The following is a 24,898-nucleotide window of genomic DNA, read 5'->3' as shown; positions in this document are numbered from 1 at the left end:
AATATGTCTCCTCTGACCACTTGTGTTCAGATTTCTTTAAAACACACCTCTCTTATTTTGCCAATCTGAGCGGCAACAAATACACTGTCTGTTGTCTCACTACTTACGCCAGTATCTCTAATTTACAGTTCATGCTCTTCAGTCCAGTGCAAAGCAGCTTCACTCCTGAATCATGTAGATTATTATTATTCATGTTCAGCTCTTTCAGACTGGTATCTGATCCAAGAACTGTAGCAAGAGCTGAACAGCTTTTGTCTGTTAAGTTACAATCATTTAACCTACAAGCAGAAAAATAACAAAATACAAAATAAGACTGAATACATAAAATATATTTACTAAATAAAATAATTAAACAGATTTTTATGTACTATTTTTAGATTAATAGTAAATACACTTTGAGGATGGTGGATCACACTTGCGCCAGTGCAAACCCTCTTTTGGCATTAACAACTATTGTCAGGGTTTACTAAAGGCATGCAGTGAAAAATTATCAATGAAAAGATGTGTACACCTTTTTTGCTGCTCACCAAGCATTTATAGGAGTTTCTCTTTCAGACTCACAATTTATGGGAGAAGAGTATTTCAATTATTCAACATGATTTACTAAGGTTGTGCTAGTCAGTTTACTGGTATTTGCACTATTATTTAACATACTAAAAAAAAAAAAAAACATGTCTTTAGCCACTTTTCTGCCATATTTTTTAGCCACTTTTACACCTGATTATCATTCTTGCTCTGCTTGTTTCTGACCCTAAGCAAATTTGCACTGCTCTTGATAGACTGTATTGGCCATTATGGAAATGATCTAGCTGTGTCTGTGTTCTTTAATGTGCATGTTGTCAGTAAATCACCAGCAGAACTTTACAATCCCATCATGATTTTATGAGATTGCGCTCTCATGCTAATTTGCCCTGTTTGTTAAATCTGGTTCTATGGATCCTATCTTGCAAGATGAAAACAAACAAACATGTTTGAAGAAAAATATTTGCATTTAATGTGTGCCGGTCTGTTCATTCAAATCTGGACTGTAGCTAGCCATGATCATCTTAATCAGGGGTAGGCAACGTCAGTCCTGAGATTAGCTCCAACCCTAATCAAACACACTTGAACAAGCTAATCAGTGTCTTCAGGAAAATAAAGAGCAATGAGCAGATGAACCACAGTTTTATTTTTCAGGACTGACGCTGCCTACCTCTGGTCTTAATGTCTTGAAGTGGAGAGTCTGGGGTTATTGACTTGAGCCAGGTGACATAAGACTATCCCCCGGTTTCACAGACAAGGCTTAATACTCTGGAGTCAGGAAACGCGCCGGTGCATTTTGCTGTTTTTTTTTTTTTCACATAGCAGCAAAATCAACTTAAAATACTCCGTCCATGTAAGCCAAATTGAAAAAAAAAAATTCTTTGTTTATGTAATCTGTATGAAAAGAGAAGGTTGTCAGACGTTTGCGAGTCAGCTCATTATCCGCTAATGCGGCCACATCCACGGAGCATGAGCGCTATTCAGATGCAAATTCTGAGGCGATTCATTCACAGAGAGCGAACACCCGCATCAGCTTGGAAAAATGCATCAAGCTTGGTCATTTTCACGTAAGCTACTTTTCATAGTTTTGAGATGTGGTAAAGAATAATTCTAAAAGGATTTACCTCAGAGGAAGAGTTGCTTTCACTTTCATTTTGAGAATCAATCAAGTCAATGATAGTGAATACTAAGTCTTTTTTATTCTTTAGTCCTTTATTCTAATTGTGATATAGTGTCTGTAAATATTAAACCACAAAAAGACCGTTTAAATATGAATCCTGCAAGTTTTGTGTGTCTCAGTGTGAATTAAATGTAAATTGCCATGGGTATTCCCAAATTATATTGCTATACTGAGATGAGTGAAATCGACTGAAATACGTAATAAATACTGAAATAAAATGTGTTAGCAATTTATTAAACTGCACATTAACATTTAGTATATAACTATAACTATAATATATAAAATGCCATAGAGGTAATATGAATGTTTAGACCCTTTCATCAAAGAAACAGATTATATTTTTTAAAGTATATTAAAATAGAAAAACATTATTTTAAACTGTAATACTATTTCACAATACTACAGTGTTTTTTTTTTTTTGTTTTTTTTTTTTGTATTTTTGATCAAATAAATGCAGGCTTGATGAGCATGAGACTGCTTTCAAAAACATTATAAATAGCAATGCATCCAATCTTTTGACTGGTACTGTAATTTTAAATATAGGCCTATACAAAATTTTCTTCACATAATGTGCAATAATATGTGCATGCATAAGAGTGGACATTATATTAACGTTAATACAATAGCTGATATGATCCTGTTATCAACATGATCACAGGTGATTTTTTCTTTTATCTCACAGATTTGAGAATTATAGTATCCAGATATTGGCCCACATTGGACTGCATGCATATGATACTGAGATCACTGACTGGAAGCAGAAAAGGTTTTTTTCCCTTCTTCTTTTTTTCCCCTCCATTGCAGAAACACCAAATGCCAGGTATGTGATGTTTACATATATCTTTGAACAGGATTTATTTCCTGGTATAACTGTGTGTGTCTTTGACTCTCATTTATATAGTTAACTATATTTTAAATAAACTTAAAACAAAAAAATGATATATGTCTTTTGTCATTGCATTCTTTCTTAGTTGACTCAGTCACATTCCTGAACTAATGGCTTATTATGTGGCTCATTAGGAGCAGGGTCTTAATCTTCTCCGGTGTGAATCACAGCATTATTCAGGAAGATTCACGCCTCTCCGCATATGAGCTCCCTAAACAAAAAGGGTCTTAGAAATTTAAAATCAATACATTGTTTTTTGTGTCTGAGTAGGCAGGATCATTTTCACATCATTTTGAAACAAAAACTCTAGATTAAAATATGCAATTTCCAAAAGTCTTGTGAAAAAACATTTAGTATGCATTTTGAGGCCTTATTTCAGTGACATTTTTTTTTTTTTTCCAAAAACCATGCATATACATAATACTCTCAAAAATACAAACATGTACATACTTGTTGAATACAGTGTAATAAGACTTTTGTCATTAATATGTTTATAAACAACTGAAAAAAGCACAAATGTCAGGGCATGTCAAAACTTCTCCAGGCCCCCAAATCAGCCTCAGACTCCAGAGGGTTAAGCTAGTCCTAGACTAAAATGCATGTTTGAGCTGTTTTAACTGAAAGAAACTTGCACTGACATATCTTAAAATATGTCAGTGCCATTGTTTTGTCTCAAGATGCACAGCAGTGATGTTTTTTTTTCTAGTGTATGTTTATAAAAGATACTTAAATACCCTAATTGAACTAAGGCCTAATTCTGGCTTATGGCCTATGTGTCCTTGTGGCAAGCAGGGTGGGGCCATGAGAACAGAGCAAAGCCATTAGCACAAGTGATAAAGAGTGCCACGAGTCCCCCAGAGGAGCTCCAGAATAATTAAAAAAGGAGTGACGACAATGAATGATGAGAGAGGATCAGGCCTAGACTCTGTTGCTGTTTTGTTTTAGTTTAAGCCAGAGGTGTCCAAACTCTGCCATTTTACTTTCATTTTATTGTGTTTATTTCATTCACTATTAGAGTTTAAGGAGGGTTGGCTTCTGTCCATTGCAGGGTGCCTCGTGTGAGGCCTCTTAGCTAGTTGAAATCCGTGCAGGAGTTTGTTCTGAGAATCAGGGCCATTTTTTGGGGGGAAAATTGTTTGTATATGGCCAGGAAAAGAAAAACGTTGAAATGGCACAGTCTCACGGGTACCCCCGACCTGCGAGGGGCAATGAGGGTATGCGAAAAGCTGACTGGGGCTGAGAGCCATGGAAACGAAGCTAAGCTAGTGCTAAAGCTAAGCTAAACTAAAGTGCATACTCTGCAGAAGAACGTAATTTAGTCAATAATACATAAAAATTAATTTGGTAAATATGATCACTAGACCGCACTCTTTAAAGACAATCACACATTATGTCACGCACAAACAGAAGAGGGAACACACAGGTAGTGCTAAGCAGTTATTTTATTAACAGATCATAGCCAAAAGCAAAAACTGGTAAGCAGGTGAGGGAGCAGTATGGTAACAAGTAGACAGTCACACTTAGTTAATGGTAGCTTTCTCTTTGCAGGGAATGGCAGAGCACTTTCAAATGAGCTGGGATCCGATGAGACGTGGAAGACGAAGAAGGTGAGTAGGTAAGTAGAGTCAGGCAGGTTTTCACTCAAGTGGAGATTGATGAGACCGGACAACAGGTTCTGATAACATGGGTAATTTGGGTAATTGTAGGCAGATGCATGGAGCTGAAGGACCTGGTTCTGAGGGTGTGTTGGCTGAATCTGTGATGTTATAACTATATGAAGTTTGGTTAACTTAACAAGGATGTACTGTATGTGTATAACATACTGGACAAATTGGCATGCTGTCTAGCATATTCTTATATTTGGTATTAATAATAATAATAATAATAAAAAAACTATAGATAGCTTTTATAAATAAATAAATAATAATAATAATAATAATAATAAATGTACTTTTCAGATGAGTGCAAAAATGTTATTAAATAATGTTACTTATTAGATGACTTACAGAGCTGTTTTGGAGGTTTTGACGACTTCCAGTAGCCTAAAGAAACACTCGTCTGATTTCTTGAACTTCTGTAGGCTAAACTCTTCCAGCTCCTCTTCTGATGTCAGCATCACAAAAGCCACAGCAGACCACTGGGCAGGTGAAAGATCAGCAGATGAAAGTCTTCCTTTGTTAAGTTGGTTTTGAATCTCTTTCACCAGAGTTTGGTCATTCAGTTCATTCAGGCAATGAAAAAGATTGATGGATCTCTCTGGAGATAGATTATCTTCTAACTTCTGCTTGATGTACTGAACTACTTCTTTGTAGCACTGGTCATTGCCATCTTGCTGGGTCAGCAGACCTCGTAAAAGTGGATGATTAGACTCAAGTGACAGACCAAGAAGGAAGCGAAGGAAAAGATCCAGGTGTCCATTGTCACTCTCAAGCGCCTTGTCCACTGCAGTCTTCAGCAAATCAACCATGGTTTCATTTTTGTTTTCCTGTTGTGTAGACTCCTGATCAAACACACTTTTCTTGTTGATGTCTAGAAATAGATGTGCATAAAGGGCAGCAATAAACTCTTGAATGCTCAAGTGAACAAAGCAGTACATGGTACCAAGAATGATCCCTGTTTCCTCCTTAAAGATCTGGGTACACATGCCTGAATACACCGATGCTTTAGAGACATCAATGCCACATGCTTCCAGGTCTGATTCATAAAAAATCAGGTTGTTTCTTTCCAGCTGATGAAATGCCAGTTTCCCCAGTGAAAGGATGGTGTCTTTATCCCAGCAAACATCATACTTCCGTCTGCTCTGCTGGATCTGAAAGCGAAGAAAGTGTGTGTACATTTGTGTCAGAGTCTTGGGAGTGTCTTCTGTATATCTTTCCTCTTCCAAAATGTTTTGGAGAACAGTGGCTGAAATCCAGCAGAAGACTGGGATGTAGCACATGATAAAGAGGCTCTTTGACTGTTTAATAAGATCAATGATTTTGTTTGCCATAGACTCATCTGTGAACCTTTTCTTGAAGTACTCCTCCTTTTGTGCATCATTGAATCCTCGTATCTCTGTTACCTGGTCAATACAGTCAGGGGGAATCTTACCGGCAGCTTCTGGTCTGGTGGTGATCCAGATGAGAGCAGAAGGAAGCAAATTTCCCTTCATGAGGTTTGTTAGGAGAACATCCAGAGCGGCTGGTGATGATATATCACGCCACGTCTCATTACCTTCAAAGTTTAGAGGAAGTCGGCATTCATCCAATCCATCAAGGATGAACAAGACTTTGAATTTATCATTTCTTGCAAGGTTCAGTCCTTTTATCTCTGGGAAAAACTGAGTTATAAGGCTAATCAAACTTTGTGTTTCTTGCTCCTTTAAGTTCATCTCTCTGAATGGAAGAGGAAATATGAAGCTGATATCTTGATTTTCTTTTCCTTCAGCCCAATCCAGAACAAACTTTTGGACAGAGACTGATTTTCCAATGCCAGCAACTCCTTTTGTCAGTACACTTCTGATCTCCTTGTCTTGTTCAGGTGCTTCAAACAAATTTTTGCATTCAATCTGTATGTCTTGTGATTCTGCACACCTGAAAGCAACCTCAATCTGTCTAACCTCATGTTCAGTATTGATCTGTTCACTGCCACCCTGAGTGATATAGAGATCTGTGTAGATGTTATTCAAAAGTGTGGAGTCACCATGCTTTGCAATTCCTTCAAACAGACACTGATACTTCCTCTTCAGGTTTAATTTTAGCTGTCGCTGATGAATGAAGACCAGCTCATCTAAATGTACAAACATGAACAAAAATATCTTACAATTGCAATAGTGACATATATGTCAGATATTTATGTCATGAGCCATGTTACCTTCTAGAGTATTTGCAAGTTCGTCGTGCTTCATATCTCTTAGGAAGTAAAGTACGATATCAAGAGCTGCTTCTTTGATACTACACATGCCCTCATTGAAGTCCTGCACAAAGTATTGTGTGTTCTCTTTTTGTAATATTTTCTTAAACTTCTCCAGCTCATTCTTCAGAAATACGATTATTTTGTTCTCAACATCCTAAAAGCATGCAAAAAAGAAGTAGAATAAATTCAAAATATGCTTAAAATATAATCATTGTGCACCTGGAACGTCTAGGTTACCATTGTAACCCTCATTCCCTGAAGGAAGATACTGACGTAATAGGGTCTTGTGTGGGAGCCCAATCACCTCCAAGTGGTAAAAAAAAAAACGAGCCAATGGACATGCTGAGATTTGCATGCTGAGTCACACCTACCCAGACATACGGGTATAATCAGGACTTTCATGCTTTGCTAAAGAGCCGAGACAAGGATCCCGGCCATTCAGAGGTGGTTCAAAGCTATGGCAGGGGGGCTTAACATCTCTGTGTTCCCTCCTTCAGTGAACGGAGGTTACAACAGTAACCTAGACATTCCCATTCAGTCAGTCACGTTCGACGTTATGTCGATACTGATGTAATGGTGTTCCTATGGAAAATGGCATAGCAACTGAAACTTGTTACGAGAGATACAGATGCTGGCAAGCTATGGTGTGTCCTTTTTGGCAACTGCTCTCAGAAATGTTGTAACCTACACAAGCACCCGAAGTAAGCCAGAAAGAAGTCCTCCATACCGTAGGGGACTTACTCTGGGGATGGTCAAAGCTGCTGTTCCTGCCCCAGGGAAAAGTGCTTCTAAACTCGATTCCCACTTTTTTCAGCCATGACCAAAACACTAGGAAAGCGTTCCCAGTCCCAAAGAAGGGGTTCCAGAGGTCTGGTCATGGGTGCCATATGGTGATGTATGCCATGGTTGTTGTGTTAGCCGTACAGACCAGTACATTCTTGCCATTCAGCAGCAGTCGAAACTGGCTCAGGGCAAGGAATACTGCTAGCAACTCGAGACAATTGATGCGCCATGTCCATCTCGGGACTTGGCTGTGTAGCCAGTGCTGAAGCAGTCTCATATTCAACAATCTGAGTGGCGTGACCGCAGCTGCGGATGCCATATGCCCCAGGAGCCTCTGAAATTGCTTCAGTGGAACCACTGTTTTCTGCATGAACATATTCAGGTAGTTCAGCACTGACAGTGTACGCTTGTTGGTGAGGTGCGCTGTCATGTTGACCAAGTCCAACTCCACACCGAGAAAAGAGAAGCTCTGCATGGGGAAGAGCTTGCTCTTTTCCCAGTTGACCCGAAGCCCCAACCAGCTGAGGTGGCTGAGCACCAGGTCCGTGATCACATGACTGATCTCGGGACTGGGCCAGAATGAGCCAGTCATTGAGAAGTTAAGAATGCGAATGCCCGCCTGCCTGAGCGGGCCAAGGGCAGCTTCTGCGGCAGGGACAGCCCAAAGGGGAGGACCTTGTACTGGTATGCTCAAGCCTTCAACGCAAAACAAAGACATGAAAATATGTGTCCTTTAGGTTGATCGCTGCAAACCAATCCTGGAACCGAATACGTGAGGATGCGTTTCTGGAGGACTCCAAAAAAAAAACAAACCCTGTCCTCTGTATCGACGTAACGTTGAACGTGGCTGACTGAATGGGAAAAAAGTTGTGCTAATGAGACATTTAACTATAAGTTAATAGAACATAAAATATACTAGGTCAAAACTAGTTTTTATTAATAATAGCCAGTATTCATTTTATAAATTTGTGAGATTAAAATAACAAATAACACAGGAAATGAAACTTCTATACTATTTGAATTACTATTTTAAAATGAAAGCTTACCAAAAGCCAAGTAAAGTAATGGTATAGAAAAAAAAAAGCTTTTAGTTCTAACTTATGTTCTAAAATATCTAAGTTAAAAAAAGAAACATTAATTAGGTATTAAAAAAACACTTTTACATTTGTTCAGTATACTGTTTCTTTTTTATAATCTAAATATCAAAAATGCATTAATTTCTTTCCTACCTGAAAGATCCATAGACGATTTTCACTGAACTCCTTACGGAGGCGGTACTTCTGGAATTCTGAGTCTGATTTCTCATATTGAACCCTGTTAGCAAAATAACATTGGCCAGTGTTCACAGTAAATTAAAGTACATCACTGTGGTTACAGACAATGTATTAATATATCCAATATCTCTGTTGAAAAACTCATTTATTTTGTGAACGAATACATGGCATGCCGAGAAGCAGCTATAAGTGTAACAAGACCATTCTTGAGATCAGAATTAACAATGTGATTTTGTTTTCTTGTGAGGCATGAGCAGTGTTGGGTGTAACGCTTTACTAAGTAATTAAATTACTTATCCACTGAAAATGTAAAGGAAGGGATTACTGTTCATTTTTAGGTAATTTGATTAATGTTACTTATAATGTACTTGCGTTACATACTGTAAATTAGTTCAACAGTTCTGTATAAATCAATATTGAATTTAAAATCTACATTTGTAAAGGTAATTCCAAAGGTAAAACTGGGTGTTGCCTCTTTAAAATTGTTAGCTGTAGTGCAGAAGCGTGTAAAGCCCGGGGTATACTTCGGCCGTTCGTGTTGTGCACCCCGTCCGCGTGCAGCCCAAATTTTGAGACCACGTGGACGGTGCGCGTGCAACAGTGCATGTGCAAGCAGGACAGAAGATTCCACTATGTGTCAATACGCACTGTACTGAGCACAGTGTGCAGTCGATGAACAACACGCTTGAAACAAAGAGAAACTTCCAAGACAAGTAAACTTATAAGCATATCCTTCTCCATCGTTTTAGATTCTTGTTTAGTGTATCTTCCAAACTATGTTGCAATGATGGATGCACTATGTTTCTTTTCTGATCATGCCCAGCGAATGTCCCGTTGATGACACGACTCAGTTCTGCCCTCCGATGTCTGGAAGAGTATAATAAATAGTTGAACTGTGCATGTGTCAAACTCAGTCATTCGCGCGTATCTGTGGTTGAGTATACTTTGAAAGATGCGCGGAAAGAACTGCGCATACGACGCGTCTGGGCGCGGAAAGTGAAGTATACCACGGGCTTAAAGGAACACTCCACTTTTTTTGCGTTTTCGAATCCATTCAGCCGATCTCCGGGTCTGGCGGTACCACTTTTAGCATAGCTTAGCATAGTTCATTGAATCTGATTAGACCAATAGCATCTCGCTCAAAAATAACCAAAGAGTTTCGATATTTTCCCTATTTAAAACTTGACTCTTCTGTAGTTACATCGTTTACCAAGACCGACGGAAAATGAAAAGTTGCGATTTTCAAGGCCAATATAGCTAGGAATTATACTGTCATTCCGGCATAATGATCAAGGAACTTTGCTGCCGTACCATGGCTGCAGCAGGCGCAATGATATTATGCAGCGCCTGTGACCCCCTGCTTGCACAGGGAGCATGCCTTGCAACCATGGAGACATTTGTAAGAGACGCCGGTCTTAGTACACGATGTAACTACAGAAGAGTCAAGTTTTAAATAGGAAAAATATCGAAACTCTTTGGTTATTTTTGAATGAGATGCTAACGGTCTAATCAGATTCAATGAACTATGCTAAGCTATGCTAAAAGTGGTACTGCCAGACCCGGAGATCGGCTGAATGGATTCGAAAAATGGTAAAACTCAACTGTTTAACTCTAGGGGAGTTGGAAAATGAGTCTATTTTCAAAAAAAGTGGAGTGTTCCTTTAAGTTCACAACTTCGCACCAGTTGGCTGCATAGACGCTGTCTGATGATGTCGGCAGAAGCAAGTGGCTGTTTTGCAGAATGGAAATATTCCAATTACTTCACTTTTTTGACACTTGTTGGCAAGAACATTACGGTAAAGTGTAAGCTATGTCCTAGGGAGAAAAAACTAATCGCCGGCTCTCTGAGAGATGGTCTTCAGTCAGTGCGCTCTCAACCAAAGCGCACACACATAGCCTCCTCTCGCGAGTGTCAGATTTTCACGGTTTATTACACATAAAAGTTCAAATACACACACAGTTATGTCAAAATGCCCATCTTGGCGTATATTTGCGTTGGTTATGTGAATGTGTACAGCATGCATATTTGTCATGAGTCGGGTTTGATATTCTCCCTGTTTCTCTTTCTCCAGTCATTACTGCTACCTTGACTCAGCTGTTCGCTATTGCAATCAGCGCTCATGCTGATCATCTCCACACCTGTTCTTTCTCTAAACTAATTTTCTCTGCTACTTTACTCTGCTGTTCCCTCAGCTCTTAGCCAGATTATTGTGTATTTTCTAGCGTGTTACTCGGCTCCTTATGCCTGCCAGACTTCATTAGAAGTTTATCCTTATTGTTAGTCCCAGTCTTAGTCCCAGTCTTGTTTGAACTGTCTAGTCGTGCACGTCATACCTGTTCTCTGCCTATCTTCCTGCTGCCTGAGGTCGCTTTGCCACCTGCCATCAGTGGTGCTGTGTCTACTGGTTCGGGACAGTACAACCTCTTCACCGTGTGCCCTCTGACAAGCTCGGGACCCTTTTCTTCATTTAGTTTGATGTGGACTATTTAAGTTCTCTAGCTGCATTCACCCTGAGAGCCGGTGCTCGGCAGACTGCCTGTGTTTCATTGTTATTATTAATAAAATGTTTCTGTTCCGCCATCGCTTTTGGGTCCTCTGTCCCTTCTGACACATATTTTCTCCGTCTATTAGGTCTTAGAGACAGCAGCCTTTAAAACATGCTACTGTCTACTATTGGCTGTCTGTATTATAAATGATAGTCAAACACCAAAAGAAAAGCTTGAATAAGGATTAATCTATATTTAATTTATACAGTTATGACTATGCAGAGTTATTTTATATTTGATTATTCAATTTCTGTGGTATTTTTACTTACTACTATTACACCTACCTGAAAAAATATATAGCATTGTTTTATTTGTATCTTTAAATATTTTTACCGTAGTATCGACATTGACCAAAAGGCATCAGACGAAACAGACTCAGATAAAAAGGCATCAGACAAAATGGCCTTAGACTAAAAGGCATCAGACAAAACAGACTTAGAAAGAAGCGAATTGCCCTGCCTCAATGTGATGTCACGTGCACACAGTTATCTGTTAAATGTTACACTAAGTTGTATTAAATATATCCCACTGAGATTATTTTGTAAATTTGTATTATTCACTAGTTTTATCTGCATGTATAAAAAGTTTGCAAAATAACACATTGTAACTAGCTTGTATTGCAAACTATCATGAACACATACGAAAATTAACGTCTCGTTTACAAAGGTAACCCTCATTCCCTGAAGGAGGGAATGGAGACGTACGTCGGACAGACCGACGAATAGGAATCTCGCTAGAGAGGCCAATCTGCTTCGAGTGTAACTAAAACGAGCCAATGCACATTGGCATGCAATCATATGCAGCAGCTGCTCGCCTCACAGCGTGGGTATATAATGAGCAGCAGGTGCGTTGCATCTTCAGGTTTTCGCTGAGGAGCCGAACCGGATAGGCGGCAGCATCAGCGGGGTACAGCGACCGTGGCAACGGGACGTACGTCTCCTTCAGGGAACGAGGGTTACCTTTGTAACCGAGACGTTCCCATTCAGTTGACATACGTCGGACAGACCGACGAATAGGAATCCCTACCAAAGCGCCACAGGGGCTTCCTCCTTCCAGCGCTCTGTGCAAGCCTCCTGTACCCCCTTGCCTATGGACGGTGGGACAAGGCTAACACAGAGAGTTAAGCGCGAGGTCCGTCATAGCACGAAGTTCCTGGAGAACTTGTGGATCATGACCACCCTCGTGCAGGTCCTTCAGTGCCTTGGCCTGATGGACCTGCAAAAACGCCATAGCGTGTAAGGCGGAAGCGGCTTCCCCGCAGGCCTGGTAAGCCCTGCCGGTAAGATCCGACGAGTGCTTACAGGCCCGGGAAAGGAGAGACGGCTCCCCCTGCCAGGTGGAGTTAGGGCACAGTTGCATAGCAACGGCCCGTTCCACAGGGGGGATGCGCGTATAACCCTTCGCCACACTGCCATCAAGGGTGGGGAGGGAGGAGGACCCACCGGAACGGTTTCGGGCAGTAAAAGGTGCCGCCCATGTACCGGTGAGTTCTTCATGCACCTCCAGGAAGAAAGGAACCGGGGTGGGTGGCTGAGAACCAGCACGCGCCACCCCGAGATACCAATCGTCCAACCTCGAGGGCTCAGGACACGGTGGAGGGTTCCACACGAGCCCGACCCTGTTGGCGTCCTGAGAAAGCATAGCCATCATCTGCGGATCCGAATCGGGCACAGTTACCGTTCCCGAAGGAGGCAACCACACCGACTCGTCATCTCCAGATAAATCTGGCTCACCCTCCGATGCAGCTATCAACATCCGGTCATCGGGGGGAGCTCCGAAGGATACGGATGGTGCACACCTTTGAGATGGCCCACCGCGCTCCCCCGGCAACTCTACTGGCTGTGGAGTGCAGGAGGGGTGAGGGTTCCTAGGAGGTTGGTTCCCCGAAGGAAGCGCGCTCACCGTAATCCTCAGATTACCAGTGCCGCTACCTGAAGCAACCCTCTGAGGAGGATTGGAACGAGGCAGCGGCACTGGGACTCCGCCCCTTTGAAGGAACTGGAGTCTCGATCGCAACTCCGAGATGGTCATCTTCCCACAATGGGTACATGATTCATCCATGAACGCTGCCTCAGCGTGCTTTAAGCCCAGACACGTGATGCAGCGATCGTGACCATCCCTCGGTGCCAGGTAACAACCGCATCCAGAAACACACAAGTAGAATGTCATCTTTAAAAAGACGTAAGCTCTACTTGTGTAAGCTCTTTCAGGGACTTGCTCTTTAAAAGTGCTGAAGCACGCAGGGGAACAGCCGCGGCAACACAGACAGGGATTGTGTGCAGCCTTTCGTGTGCTCTCCTCTCTTAGAAGGCGGACCTCTTACCGGCTGTAAAAACGGCTTTTTAGAGCTCAAAAACGCACCGTGACCGGCCGTAAGAACAGCCTTTTTAAGCTGATAAAACAGTTATTTGCTCAAAAGGCAAAAACAAGGAAAGAGAGAGAGAAAAAAAAAGAGAGGACTTCGACCCCGCTGCCGTGCTGTACGCCCGCACTGAAAAGAGAGAAGTTTGAAGAGCTGACTCATTTTCCAACACTTGCTTGCAGAGAGACAGGAACATCCGTTCGGCTCCGAAGCGAAAAGCTGAAGATGCAACGCACCTGCTGCTCATTATATACCCGTGCTGCGAGGCGAGCAGCTGCTGCATATGATTGCATGCCAATGTGCATTGGCTCGTTGTAGTTACACTCGAAGCAGATTGGCCTCTCTAGCGAGATTCCTATTCGTCGGTCTGTCCGACGTACGTTGAACGTGACTGACTGAATTTCTGCTGTTCCAGTGCCACCTACTGTCAGAGTCGATTAGGCAAGGTAAGGCAATTTTATTTATTTAGCACATTTCATACACAATGGTAATTCAAAGTGCTTTACATAAAAAGGAAACAAATACATAAGAATAAAAATGGAATGCATAAAAAATAACAATAAAAACAGAATACCACTATCTGGATGGAAGAGTCACATTTTACATTTTCATTCAGCCCGTTGCTGTTTTTCTGCAGACCAATGTAAAAATCGACATTTTCTTTTCAGTTCTTTTCTTTTCTTATTTGCCAAGGGATTACATAAATAGCCATGAATCATCAACAGATTCTACATAATTAACATGCACGCACACACACCTTACATCAACTTGGGAATAGTAACAGTAAAGAAAAAGACAACTTATGCCAATAGATAAAAATGCGTTTTTGTCTGAGACCATTTCATCCGATGCCTTTTGGTCTGAAGCCTTTTGGTCTGAGTCTGTTTCGTTCGATGCCTAATTGTACAAGACCTGACACCTGACATTGTTTTTCCTGAGACCTGAAGCCTTCCAGTCAGATGACTGAAGCCTTTTAGTCTGAGGCATGACGCCTTTTCGTTGTATAACTGAGGTTTGAGGAAGTCCTAAAATGTACACTGTACTACGGCCACGACAATGTTATCACAAAATTTACATGAGAAGTTCTTTTATTTTTAGCTAAACATTTCTCTTCAGCCTGCTAACGCTAATGGATCCAAAGTAAATTTAAAATGTTACATCTTAAATTTATGTTCTATGTGACATCACATACCACATTTAAAATGCAGGAATGAAAACTCATCAGGAGTGAAAAAATGTAATCAACATGTGTACCCTTTTTTTGGGCTTTTGCCCACTTTGGCAAGTGACATAATTAGAGAGACCAGATTTCTCATGGTGGAATACGGGACGAGTGGGCAATATCACCATATGAGAAATTTTATTTCACGATACTGACACATATCCTGTTTTCCCCCACCTGTTTACATCCACTTAAGGACGTATTTAACCGACTGTATTTACATGAGATACTCCACACAATGGACGTTTTGACAACTATGTGTGCATTTGACCATTCAGGCGCCAAGAGAACTGATTGCGCGCGCAAGAAAGAGAGATAGCGCGAGCTTCTGGTCTGTGTCATTCAGCGCGATTCCGCCTATCCCGCCTTCACTAATCGATAACGAACTGTGATTGGATGGTAATTTTGTTATATGATGAATTGATTGGGCTGTTCTTGCATAACAGAATACTACTACTACTACTACTACTCATTCTATGATTTTTTCTTAAAAAGTCGGGACACTAAAAATAGAGCTTAAATACGGAACTGTCCCAGGAAAAACAGGATGGCTGGTCACCCTAGACATAATTAGGCTACTGTAACAAGTGTTAAGTAACATACAGTAGGTCAATTTTAGGTTAACATTAACATTAATTTCGCACTTTAGGATGAGGAAGTCAACTGGCAAAATGGTAATGGGTTAGAAGTAGAATTTGAAATCAAACCTTTATCAGGCTTATTAACATTTGCAAGCTTAACATATTCATAGACAGTCATATATGCTAAATAAGGTTATCATAACTCTACTGTAAGAAATTCTTAGCTTAAAGGATTAGTCCACTTTTAAATAAACTTTTCCTGATAATTTACTCACCCCCATGTCATCCAAGATGTTCATGTCTTTCTTTCTTCAGTCGAAAAGAAATTAAGGTTTATGAGGAAAACATTCCAGGATTATTCAGAACGAATGCGGCGGCAGTTTCGTTTTTTTCCGTAAGTTGAATAGGGAATGCGTAGGACATACAGCGTAAGCGTTTTGAAGAATGCGGAAACCGGAAGTACGTTCAAGGCGATATTTTGTGTTTATAAAGCATAAACAGTTGTATTTTTTTTCGAAAATGACCAATCGTTTCGCTAGATAAGACACTTATTCTTCGTCTTGTATCGTTTAAAGCCCTTTGAAGCAGCACTGAAACTGTAATTTTGACCGTTTGACCTTCAACCGTTTGGAGGCCATTGAAGTCCACTATATGGAGAAAAATCCTGGAATGTTTTCATCAAAAACCTTAATTTCTTTTCGACTGACGAAAGAAAGACATGAACATCTTGGATGACACAGGGGTGAGTAAGTTATCAGGAAAAGTTTATTTAAAGTGGACTAATCCTTTAAGGCATGCACTGTAAGTAGTTGGTAGACCACCCAGTCACTGCACTCTGTATTCCCTCTTTACACATGCCTAGCACTGAATTTTGAAAAAATCTTCAGTTTACAAGAATCAAACTGGCTATTTTAGATTCAAAGCAGTATCCCTGCAAAAGCCATGTTACATGTTATGGCCTATTCAGTCTCTTGCAAAAATAAATTACACATTTAATAATAATAATAATATGTTTAATTTATATAGCGCCTTTCCCAAGCTCAAGGACACTTTACAAAAGCAGTAACATAATAGACAGTTTTTGACAATGGTATTTTAGTTAGCAATGTAAATTAAACAGTGCAAGACAAACTGGTATTTTGTGTTCTCACCTGTTGAGAAGAAAAGATGCCAGTTCAACATCACTATTCAATCGCTTTTGTGCTTTAAGCTTTTGCCATCGTGTAAATTCTGCACCAACATTTACTGTGGTCTTCTGCTCTTTGTTACTAAACAACACACAAAAAAGTAGTATTTTTAATTTGGGTCAAACCATCATCAAACCAGCAGGTTATTCCGACCCAGCATTCATCAGTACAGAAAATGGGTTCATGAAAAATGTAGTTTTATGTGTGAACAACAACAAGAAACACATGAAATAAATACCTTTTGGTAGATGATGGTGTTTCCTCACTGAAGACTGGTGGTGGATTATCCATGGATCTATCACTCTTCACAGACACAGAGCCAAAACTATACGAGCCTGATTTTACACTAATGACACAAAGAACAGAGAAAAACAATACTTTACTTGAGGAAGTTATTCAGGCTCATATAAATAAGTTCAGACAGACGTCATAAAAGGGTCATGAAGCTTTCTATTTCAGCACCAGTGAGTTCTCACTATGACCCACAATTGTGTCTCTCAACAAATGTAATGTGATCTCTCACACTTTGAAGTGTCTGTTATAGGAAAGCATCACTGTGCTGTCATGAATACATGAAAACAGCGTCTTCTCACAGGATAACAACATGTCTTAACTAGAAGTGACGCGATGTCATGACTAAAACAAGAACATACATGTATGGATTATGTGCTCTATTTAATGTTAAATGGACTTTGAATATCACATTGATTATTGCCCTGCCCACAACTGATGGTAAACTTAGCATAGTGTCGGCCCTGAGCGAGTTATACACTGTGCGCCATTTTCTCACCACACGAGAAGGTTTAGCGACACGAATGTCTGGTAAGCAATTGAAGTGTTTTGTTGTTGGATGTAAGAAAGAACATAACAGTCATTTTGTACCGTCATCACAGCCGCTGAAGACAGTGGAGTTAGTTTTATTTCTGAAAGGAATGTGTCACATCTTCTACAAACATGAGATTTCTGTGCCTGCTGTTTACGTTCACAGACAAAACTGACTGTGTTTATGTGAACTTTGTGTTTTTGACATAACCTTGTGTGTATTTGGCAGTTTAAACACAATAAAACATAAAAAAGAGAGTTAGTTTAGTCTGAGACATGCTGTCTGCTTGTCTGGTTCAGATATGTGCGCTCAGAAAATGATCAATTACAAGTTTAAATTGATAGCTTTTAAAAACACGTGGAAATAATAAACCTTCTTGAACTCTGTAAGCATGATCATGATATAGATGATAATCAAAACCAGGCAGATGTCTTGATATTATTTAGAAGAGAATCCGATTCAGGCAGGTAGGAACTGTGATCGTGGAAAGGGGGCGGGGAGCAGCAGCTCATATGCATTTAAAGGCACATGCACAAAAAAAAACGCATGTTTTTGCTTGTATGGTATTTACAGCATGCTATAATAAATAATCTGTGAGGTATTTTGAATTTCAAAGACACATTCTGTGACACATTATTGTTTTTTTTTTTTAAGATTTAACAAAGTTAACACAAATCTTTAATGAAAAACACTGTAAAAAGTAACACGATCTATCTACTCAATAAAATTGGAGCAACAGATTACAAGCAATATTATTAATAATATTCAATATATAAAAATTGAGTTAGAATTAATCAAATTAATTCCTTAAAAGTCAACCATTTAAAATGTGTAAAATTAGCAAACACCATTACAAAAACCCACAAACTGACATAAAAAGCAAAGAATCAAACTGCCCAACTAAACGAAACACTGATCACCATAATAGTGACCAACAATTTTCAATAAAATCAACATCTAAACCTCTGTTAATTCTTGTGTTTCTCTTTGCTTCAGTGATTCTGCTTGTTATCATCAGGTGTCTTCAATGTTGGCAATAAAAAATAAAGAGTTCTTAATTCATCTTTGATGTCTGTCTGTTATTCGTATGTTTTTGTTTACATTTTACTTAAATTTTACTTGTTTTAAATGGTTGATGTCTTAAGGATTTCGTTTGATTAATTCTAACTCGATTCTATTAGTTGAATTTAATTAATAATATTGCTTGTAATCTGTTGCCAAAATTTTATGGAGTAGATAAAGCGTATTACTTTTTACAGTGCACATGAAATACCTTTTGGTAGCTGATAGTGTTTTCTCTCTTAAGCCTGGTGGTTGAACTATTGAACAGTCACTCTTCACTGACACAGATCTGGACATTGATCTTCTACTAATGACACAAAGAACAGAAAGAAAGAAAACACTTTACTTCAGGTGATTTATAGATTTATTGTGTATTCAATGAAGATCATTCAACACAGCAGAGAAATTAGCTATCACAACGCTATGATGCAAAACACATGAAATACCTTTTGGAAGGCGATGATGTTTTCTCACTGAAGTTTGGTCTTCCACTTTTATTTGATTCGTCACTCTTCACAGAAAAGCTGAAAAAATGTGAGCCTGATCTTTCACTAATAACATAAATAACAGAGAGAAAAAAACACTTTACTACAGGTGATTTGTGAGTTATTGTTTTATTCATTGGAGTTTTATCATATACACCACTGTTGAGAAATTAGCTAAGACATTGCTGTGATGCAAAACACATGAAATACCTTTTGGTAGGTGATGTTTTGTTCTCATTGAAGTTTGGACCATCATTTTTTGACCAGTCACTGTTCATAGACACAGAGCTGAATACTGGTGAACCTGATCTTTCACTAATGACACAAAGAACAGAGAGGAAGAAATAAAACAAGAGTCTCAATATGAAGACTTTAAGCTCTGACTTTAAGATGGAATCATGGTTAAAGTACAGCCAAATGAAGCGCTGGTTCCTAACCATGCACAATTTACACTTTCAACTGTGGTTTTTAACTGAAACAACTGTGGTTCTAAAACTTTGCGACAGTGCATCCAGATGTGCATTAGATGAAAATGTATCAACAGAAGTACTAAAAACTAATTAACATAACAACTAGTTTTATCTGCAAATCTGACTTGAACTGTGTGCAGGGAATGTGAGGCTACACTCTAAAAAACTGCTTGGTTGTTTCAACTTGGGTAAAATATGGACAAACCCAACCATTGGGTTAAATTTTCTAATTAATTTTTTTAGCCAACCGTTGGGTTTGTCCATATTTTACCCCATATTTTGTCCATATTTTACCCCATTTGGGTTGAAGAAAAGAGACAAAATCTACTTTCAGTAGAATTTTAACCAGAAAAAGTCACTAGTAGTGTCCATTACCTAAATTTAGTCATTAAAAGTCCCAAAACATCTACATTAATGGTAGAAGCACATGGTATGTTAGTAACCATGAAACGGTCTATAAAGCTCTGTTTGCCGTGAATATTTTTCTATTTGTTCAAAGTAATTTTTAACCCGTAAATATGTGCAACATGTTTAGGCTTTTCTCAATTTTACACAGTAATATAAAACCCAGCATGTATAAAACACTCCTTGTTGGCAAGGTTTTGTTCTTCACAGAAAAGTAGTGTAATTGAAAACAGCCTTACCTCTGTTCTTCTGAGAGCCTGATTTCAGTGGGACAGTCCTTTCCTCGCTCCTCTGACATTATTGCAGCAAAGACGCCAGTGCAAACGGCAAAGCACTGATCCGTGAAAACATTCGGCAATTCTGTACGATCTGGAGATGACAGCATGTTACTAAGATTAATAAACTGGCAGTTATTCAAGAAGAAAAAAAGTAAAGTAAAAGTACTTTCCATTCCGTCTAATCACAAAACAACAGCCTGAAATAAATAGGGAAAAAATCCTTCAGAAACATCTTCAAACTTTGTTCAAGTCCAGCTTATTTGTCTTCTTTGTGAGTATAAACAACCTCTGGAATAAGAACAACACAAAGTTTCTAGGGGGAACGCAAAATATAAAAAAGCATCGTCTTCTTATTTTTTCTATGATCTCATATTTTTTTCCTCCACCATGTCCTTGTGGGATCTGTACATTCTTTCAGTCATTATCAACCCACCACTCATGACCCCGGGGTGCTTGAAACTCCTCTGCCTGAGGAAGCAACTCATGCCCCGCCCAAAGACGACAATCCATTTTTTTTTTTTCATTCAATGAACTCATGAATGAGATGACATATAGTCTGTATAGCCAATTAACATATGAAGGGTCAAAAATGAGATAGCGAGACTGAGTGAATGCTCTCCGGACATAGCTAAATCCCAGCCTCAGCCCAATCAGAAGTACCGGTCAGATGGACTTACAGGTTTTTGCATCTAAACTCTTCATATAATTTCTGATTTCACAAACCCTAGATTGCATTGAAGTCATGGTTATTTTGAACAATATCTACATACGATTAACAATGCTATAGCCCATGTGAGGGCTTTTCAAACTTTTAGATGTCTCGGACCGCCACATATGATTATCTTCATTTGAAGAACCCCTATTCTGAAATTTAAAAGCATCTGCCCAATTAATACACTGGAAAACTAATATTATAAATCTAAAATTAGTTTCTATTAATTTACATTTTTATAAATCTTTTCCACTCACTGTAATAAAATACTGTTAAATGTATTTCTTTAATGAAATCTATTTATCTATAAATCTATTTATATTAATTGTTAATTTCATAGATTAATGACTATTATTTTATTATAATCACTTTAATTTATTCTAATTTATTTATTTCATCTTTCTCTACATTTTAATCTTATTTGGTTCTAAATTTTTGGTTTAAAATGTTTTCCTCCACATTATTTTAATCTAATTTATTATTATTTTTTAAATGTAATATTTAATAACGTTTATTTATTGTAATGTGCTGTTTATTTTTTATATTTTAATATTTAATTTTTTAAAATGTTTTTTTTACAGTTTTTCTCTACACGCTTCTATGTTATTTGACTTATTTTCAATTTTATTTATTTATTTTATTTTATTTCTACTACAGTTTTTATTACCAGGGTTTTCCAAATGTATTCATTTATTTACTTATTTTAAGTAATTTATTAATTTTATTTATTCACTCTAAAAATGCTAGGTTATTTCAACCCAAAAGTGGGGAAAATATGGCCCAACCCAGCCGGTATGTTGTAATGTAACCCTGTTGGGTTTGTCCATATTTTACCCAATTTTTGAAAAAATTCATTTTTTGAGTGTTGTTTTATATTTTTGACATTTTGGCTATTTTTTCATTTAATCATTTGAATTTTATTTTATTTATTAATTACTATTATTATTATTATCATTATTAGGCTATTATTATCAGGCTATTATGCAGCCCAATGGGGGTCCCTGGACCCCAGTTTGAAAACCCCTAGCCTATGTTTCATACATTTAAAGAGACAACAAACAACATTAATACAACAACTCAGAGTTAAACTAGGAACAGTAAATCAGGAGTTATGATTTATCCATGCTAGGAGCTGTCATATGTTTAATACATGTGCGCTCGCACAAACAATTAATGTTTTAACAGGCTTTACAAAGCGTTGTTTACAAGCACTTCACATGGATTAATGCAGGCTATTAAGACAAGACAGTGATATTGGAACATCAAATTCATGTGCGCCGGCAGTAGGCCTACTTAATACATACAATAAACGGAAATCTAACACGCCCGCAGCAACAATGCAAGATTGAGATTCTCTTGTGTCTTTAAACCCCAATAGAGCATGAGGGCTTTTGGAATTTGACACCCACTGCACTGCCACAGCCCAAATGTCAAGCTGCAGTAGTAAGTGCCTAAAAGGCATCAAATTCTTTCGGAACTGCCTCCACAAATACCAGAATATCATTATGGGTGTTGCTCAGGGAAAGTCTTTTGGCTGTCATGAATGCATTCCCAATACTATTGACGTAAACAGTCGAAAAAGCACTAAATCTGACATTACGTGACCACGCAACAACTTTTGGGTCGCTATTGTGTACAAGGATAGTTTTACAGGGGGCAAATTCAGGGTGATTGGGATTCTTGCCATTGAGATGACTTGGAAAAAGTGTCAATCACCCTGAATTCACTGTGCTTTTTTTAAATCACTGCAATTGGAATACATTGGTGGGAATAAATACTTTAAAACAATAAAACCTTTCATTTCTTTCTTTCTTTCTTTCTTTTTTTATTCTTTTCCTACAGGCGGAAATAATGCTTAAAGTGCTGAATTTGCTCCTCCATTATCAGTGTTTGAACAATAAGGCATGTTAAGTGTTTCAGAATGTCCCTTTTAACATGTGTTGCCTTTAAATGTTTGTTCTCATCATTTCTGGCTGCATCATTGTCTTCTAGTAGGTGGCATCAAGGCACTTATTGAGTGATTCTTTCATTTAACCAATTCATTCCAAATGCTAAATCATTTAGTAACAAGATGCTTTGAGAATAGCGATAGTTCTGCTGTGATCTTTGTTTGGAATTATTTTCATTGGTGAAAAAGGACAAAAACAGTAGATGTTGTGTCAGAAATGTAAGTGACTTACCACAATATTAACTGCTTGTTTATTGAACTATAAAATCAACGTTAGCAATCATGATATATTCGTCAGAACAGCTGTTTTTTTGTTAAAAGTATGATGATTAACTATAATTATTTTTACCTCAGTATGTTTTGTTGCGTTTATGTGTGCTTTTGCGCTCATTTGTCAGATTTCTCCACGAGAGTCTCTCAAAGAAGCAGCGTGATCCTCAACAGAGCTAGAAATAGGCTACATCAATTAGCCTATCATGCACTGCGAATACCGTTAACAATCATCATGTACATGAACGTAATAAAATCAGACTCATTCTTGTGTTTCGATGCTTCCCTAGAGATGAATGAATCACTAATTAACTCAAAAATTAAAATTCTGTCAGAATTTACTCACCCTCAGTTTGTACCAAACCTGTATAAATTTCTTTGTTATGTTGAATACAAAGGAAAATATTTTTTTAAGTTTGTAACCCGGCCACTTTGGGCCACCATTGACTTCCATAGTATTTTTTTTTTTTTGGAAGTCAATGGTGGCCCAAAGCAGCCTGGTTACAAACTTTCTTCAAAATATCTTCCTTTGCATTCAGCTGTACAAAGAAATGTATACAGGTTTGAAACAACCTGCGGGTGAGTAAATGATGACAGAATTTTCATTTTTGGGTGAACAATCCCTTTAAGTGCTTTGCTGCCACCTACTGGTGGTTTAGTTTCATGTTTGAAAGTATCAGTGCATTTTCCCAACATTTATTTTTATATTAAAACATTTATTTAAAATTTTAACCTTAATAATGATCAAATGCAAGATTTTGACATGAAAGACGACACATATTCTATTGGTGCGGTCTTGCAGCTGTCAGAACAGAAATGACATCTGTATTCTTGTTTGTTTAATTGTGTGCATAAAACATACCATTTCATAACATTTTTTTTTTTTTTTTTTTTTTTAAATGGTAAAATGGTCCTCAGGGATCCACAGGAAAAATAAAAATGTCATTTATTTTTTTAAGCTATTTCACACAACAAATGTTTACATATGGACCACAAGACAAAATGACTAAATATACACAATGTACACATGTACATTCTTATTGTCATTATGATTAAAGGCTTCTTGAACATCAATGAATGTTTGCATCTTTTGTAATAGTGGTGTATGAGTCCCTTGGATTTCAATATCATAGAGTCACTGCTGGAAACTGTTAGTGAAGGATTTTTCTGAAAAATAGTTGGCAGCCTAAACAGTCGTTATTCATCTAGGTAACAACACAATCAAGCGTTTCTTTAAATGTCAAATAAATGTGTTGCACAAGGAGAATCTGCCTCTCCTTAGAACTGGCCCTAACAACTTACAAATGCAAATTTAAATATTTTCTGTATATAAAGCACAAGACTGATATAACACAAAACATACAGAAATACAAGATCAGATTTAAGATTAACAACATATGAATGACTTCATTATGGTTGAGTTTAGTCCCAATATCATTTCCCACCCAAGCACAGACCTAGCCCTTTTTCCTCGTGTGTTCAACCTGTAAAACACAAAATTATCATGTTTCCATTATTGCTGCATTATTATATTTGTACGTCTGAACTTCTTCCACCTGTGTGCATTAGCTATCATTTTTAAATAGTAATACTTAAGAGCTAGGGTAATAAACTTTACATTTGTTAAAACAGTTATTTGAAGATGTTTAAATTTGCTATCAAACAAATGGGTTAAATTCATAACAGCTGTGGGTTTTGAATAGTTTTATGAATTGTGTTTGGCAAAATCTCCCTAAAAATCCCTGATCAGACACAGCTTATATTAAAGATATAAAACTCACATAAACATTGAGTTTCTTTTTCTTATTTTAATAATGTAAACTTTAGATTGTTATACAGACATCACACATTCATTTTTCTTCATAGATGCAGTATTATATTGAGGCTCTTCAGAGGATCCTCACCTGATAATGATGGTCTCATTCATTTCACAGGTTTCTAAGATTAAAACCAGGATGTAAAGAAGCCACCAACACGTTTTAGAAAGCTTTCGCTGTCAAGTCTGTA

The 24,898-nt window shown here is 38.1% G+C and overlaps 2 protein-coding genes across 31 annotated transcripts in view; one reads left to right on the top strand and one right to left on the bottom strand.

Moving 5' to 3' along the window:
* LOC127509895 (gastrula zinc finger protein XlCGF57.1-like) overlaps window positions 1-24,898 on the top strand; it is a 258,569-nt gene that overhangs the window by 144,936 nt on the left and 88,735 nt on the right. The gene's annotated exons all lie outside the window — the stretch shown is intronic.
* LOC127509829 (protein NLRC5-like) overlaps window positions 1-24,898 on the bottom strand; it is a 90,085-nt gene that overhangs the window by 18,075 nt on the left and 47,112 nt on the right. For 3 of the 21 annotated variants that reach the window (XM_051888855.1, XM_051888854.1, XM_051888857.1), the window contains 2 exons: window positions 24,796-24,893; window positions 23,587-24,375 (listed from right to left, as the gene is read on the bottom strand). The exons of the other annotated variants lie outside the window; for them this stretch is intronic. In XM_051888855.1, the coding sequence (XP_051744815.1) occupies window positions 24,836-24,893 (58 nt within the window). In that variant the 3' untranslated portion in view covers window positions 23,587-24,375; window positions 24,796-24,835. Of the gene's footprint in view, window positions 1-23,586; window positions 24,376-24,795; window positions 24,894-24,898 lie in introns of those variants that run through there. 21 annotated transcript variants of the gene reach the window in all.

This window comes from Ctenopharyngodon idella, chromosome 3, assembly GCF_019924925.1.
Source record: "Ctenopharyngodon idella isolate HZGC_01 chromosome 3, HZGC01, whole genome shotgun sequence".
In the NCBI taxonomy this organism is placed as follows: Eukaryota; Metazoa; Chordata; class Actinopteri; order Cypriniformes; family Xenocyprididae; genus Ctenopharyngodon; species Ctenopharyngodon idella.
The sequence above is the reverse complement of the archived record's forward strand: the minus strand, read 5'-3'. Positions and strand labels throughout refer to the sequence as shown.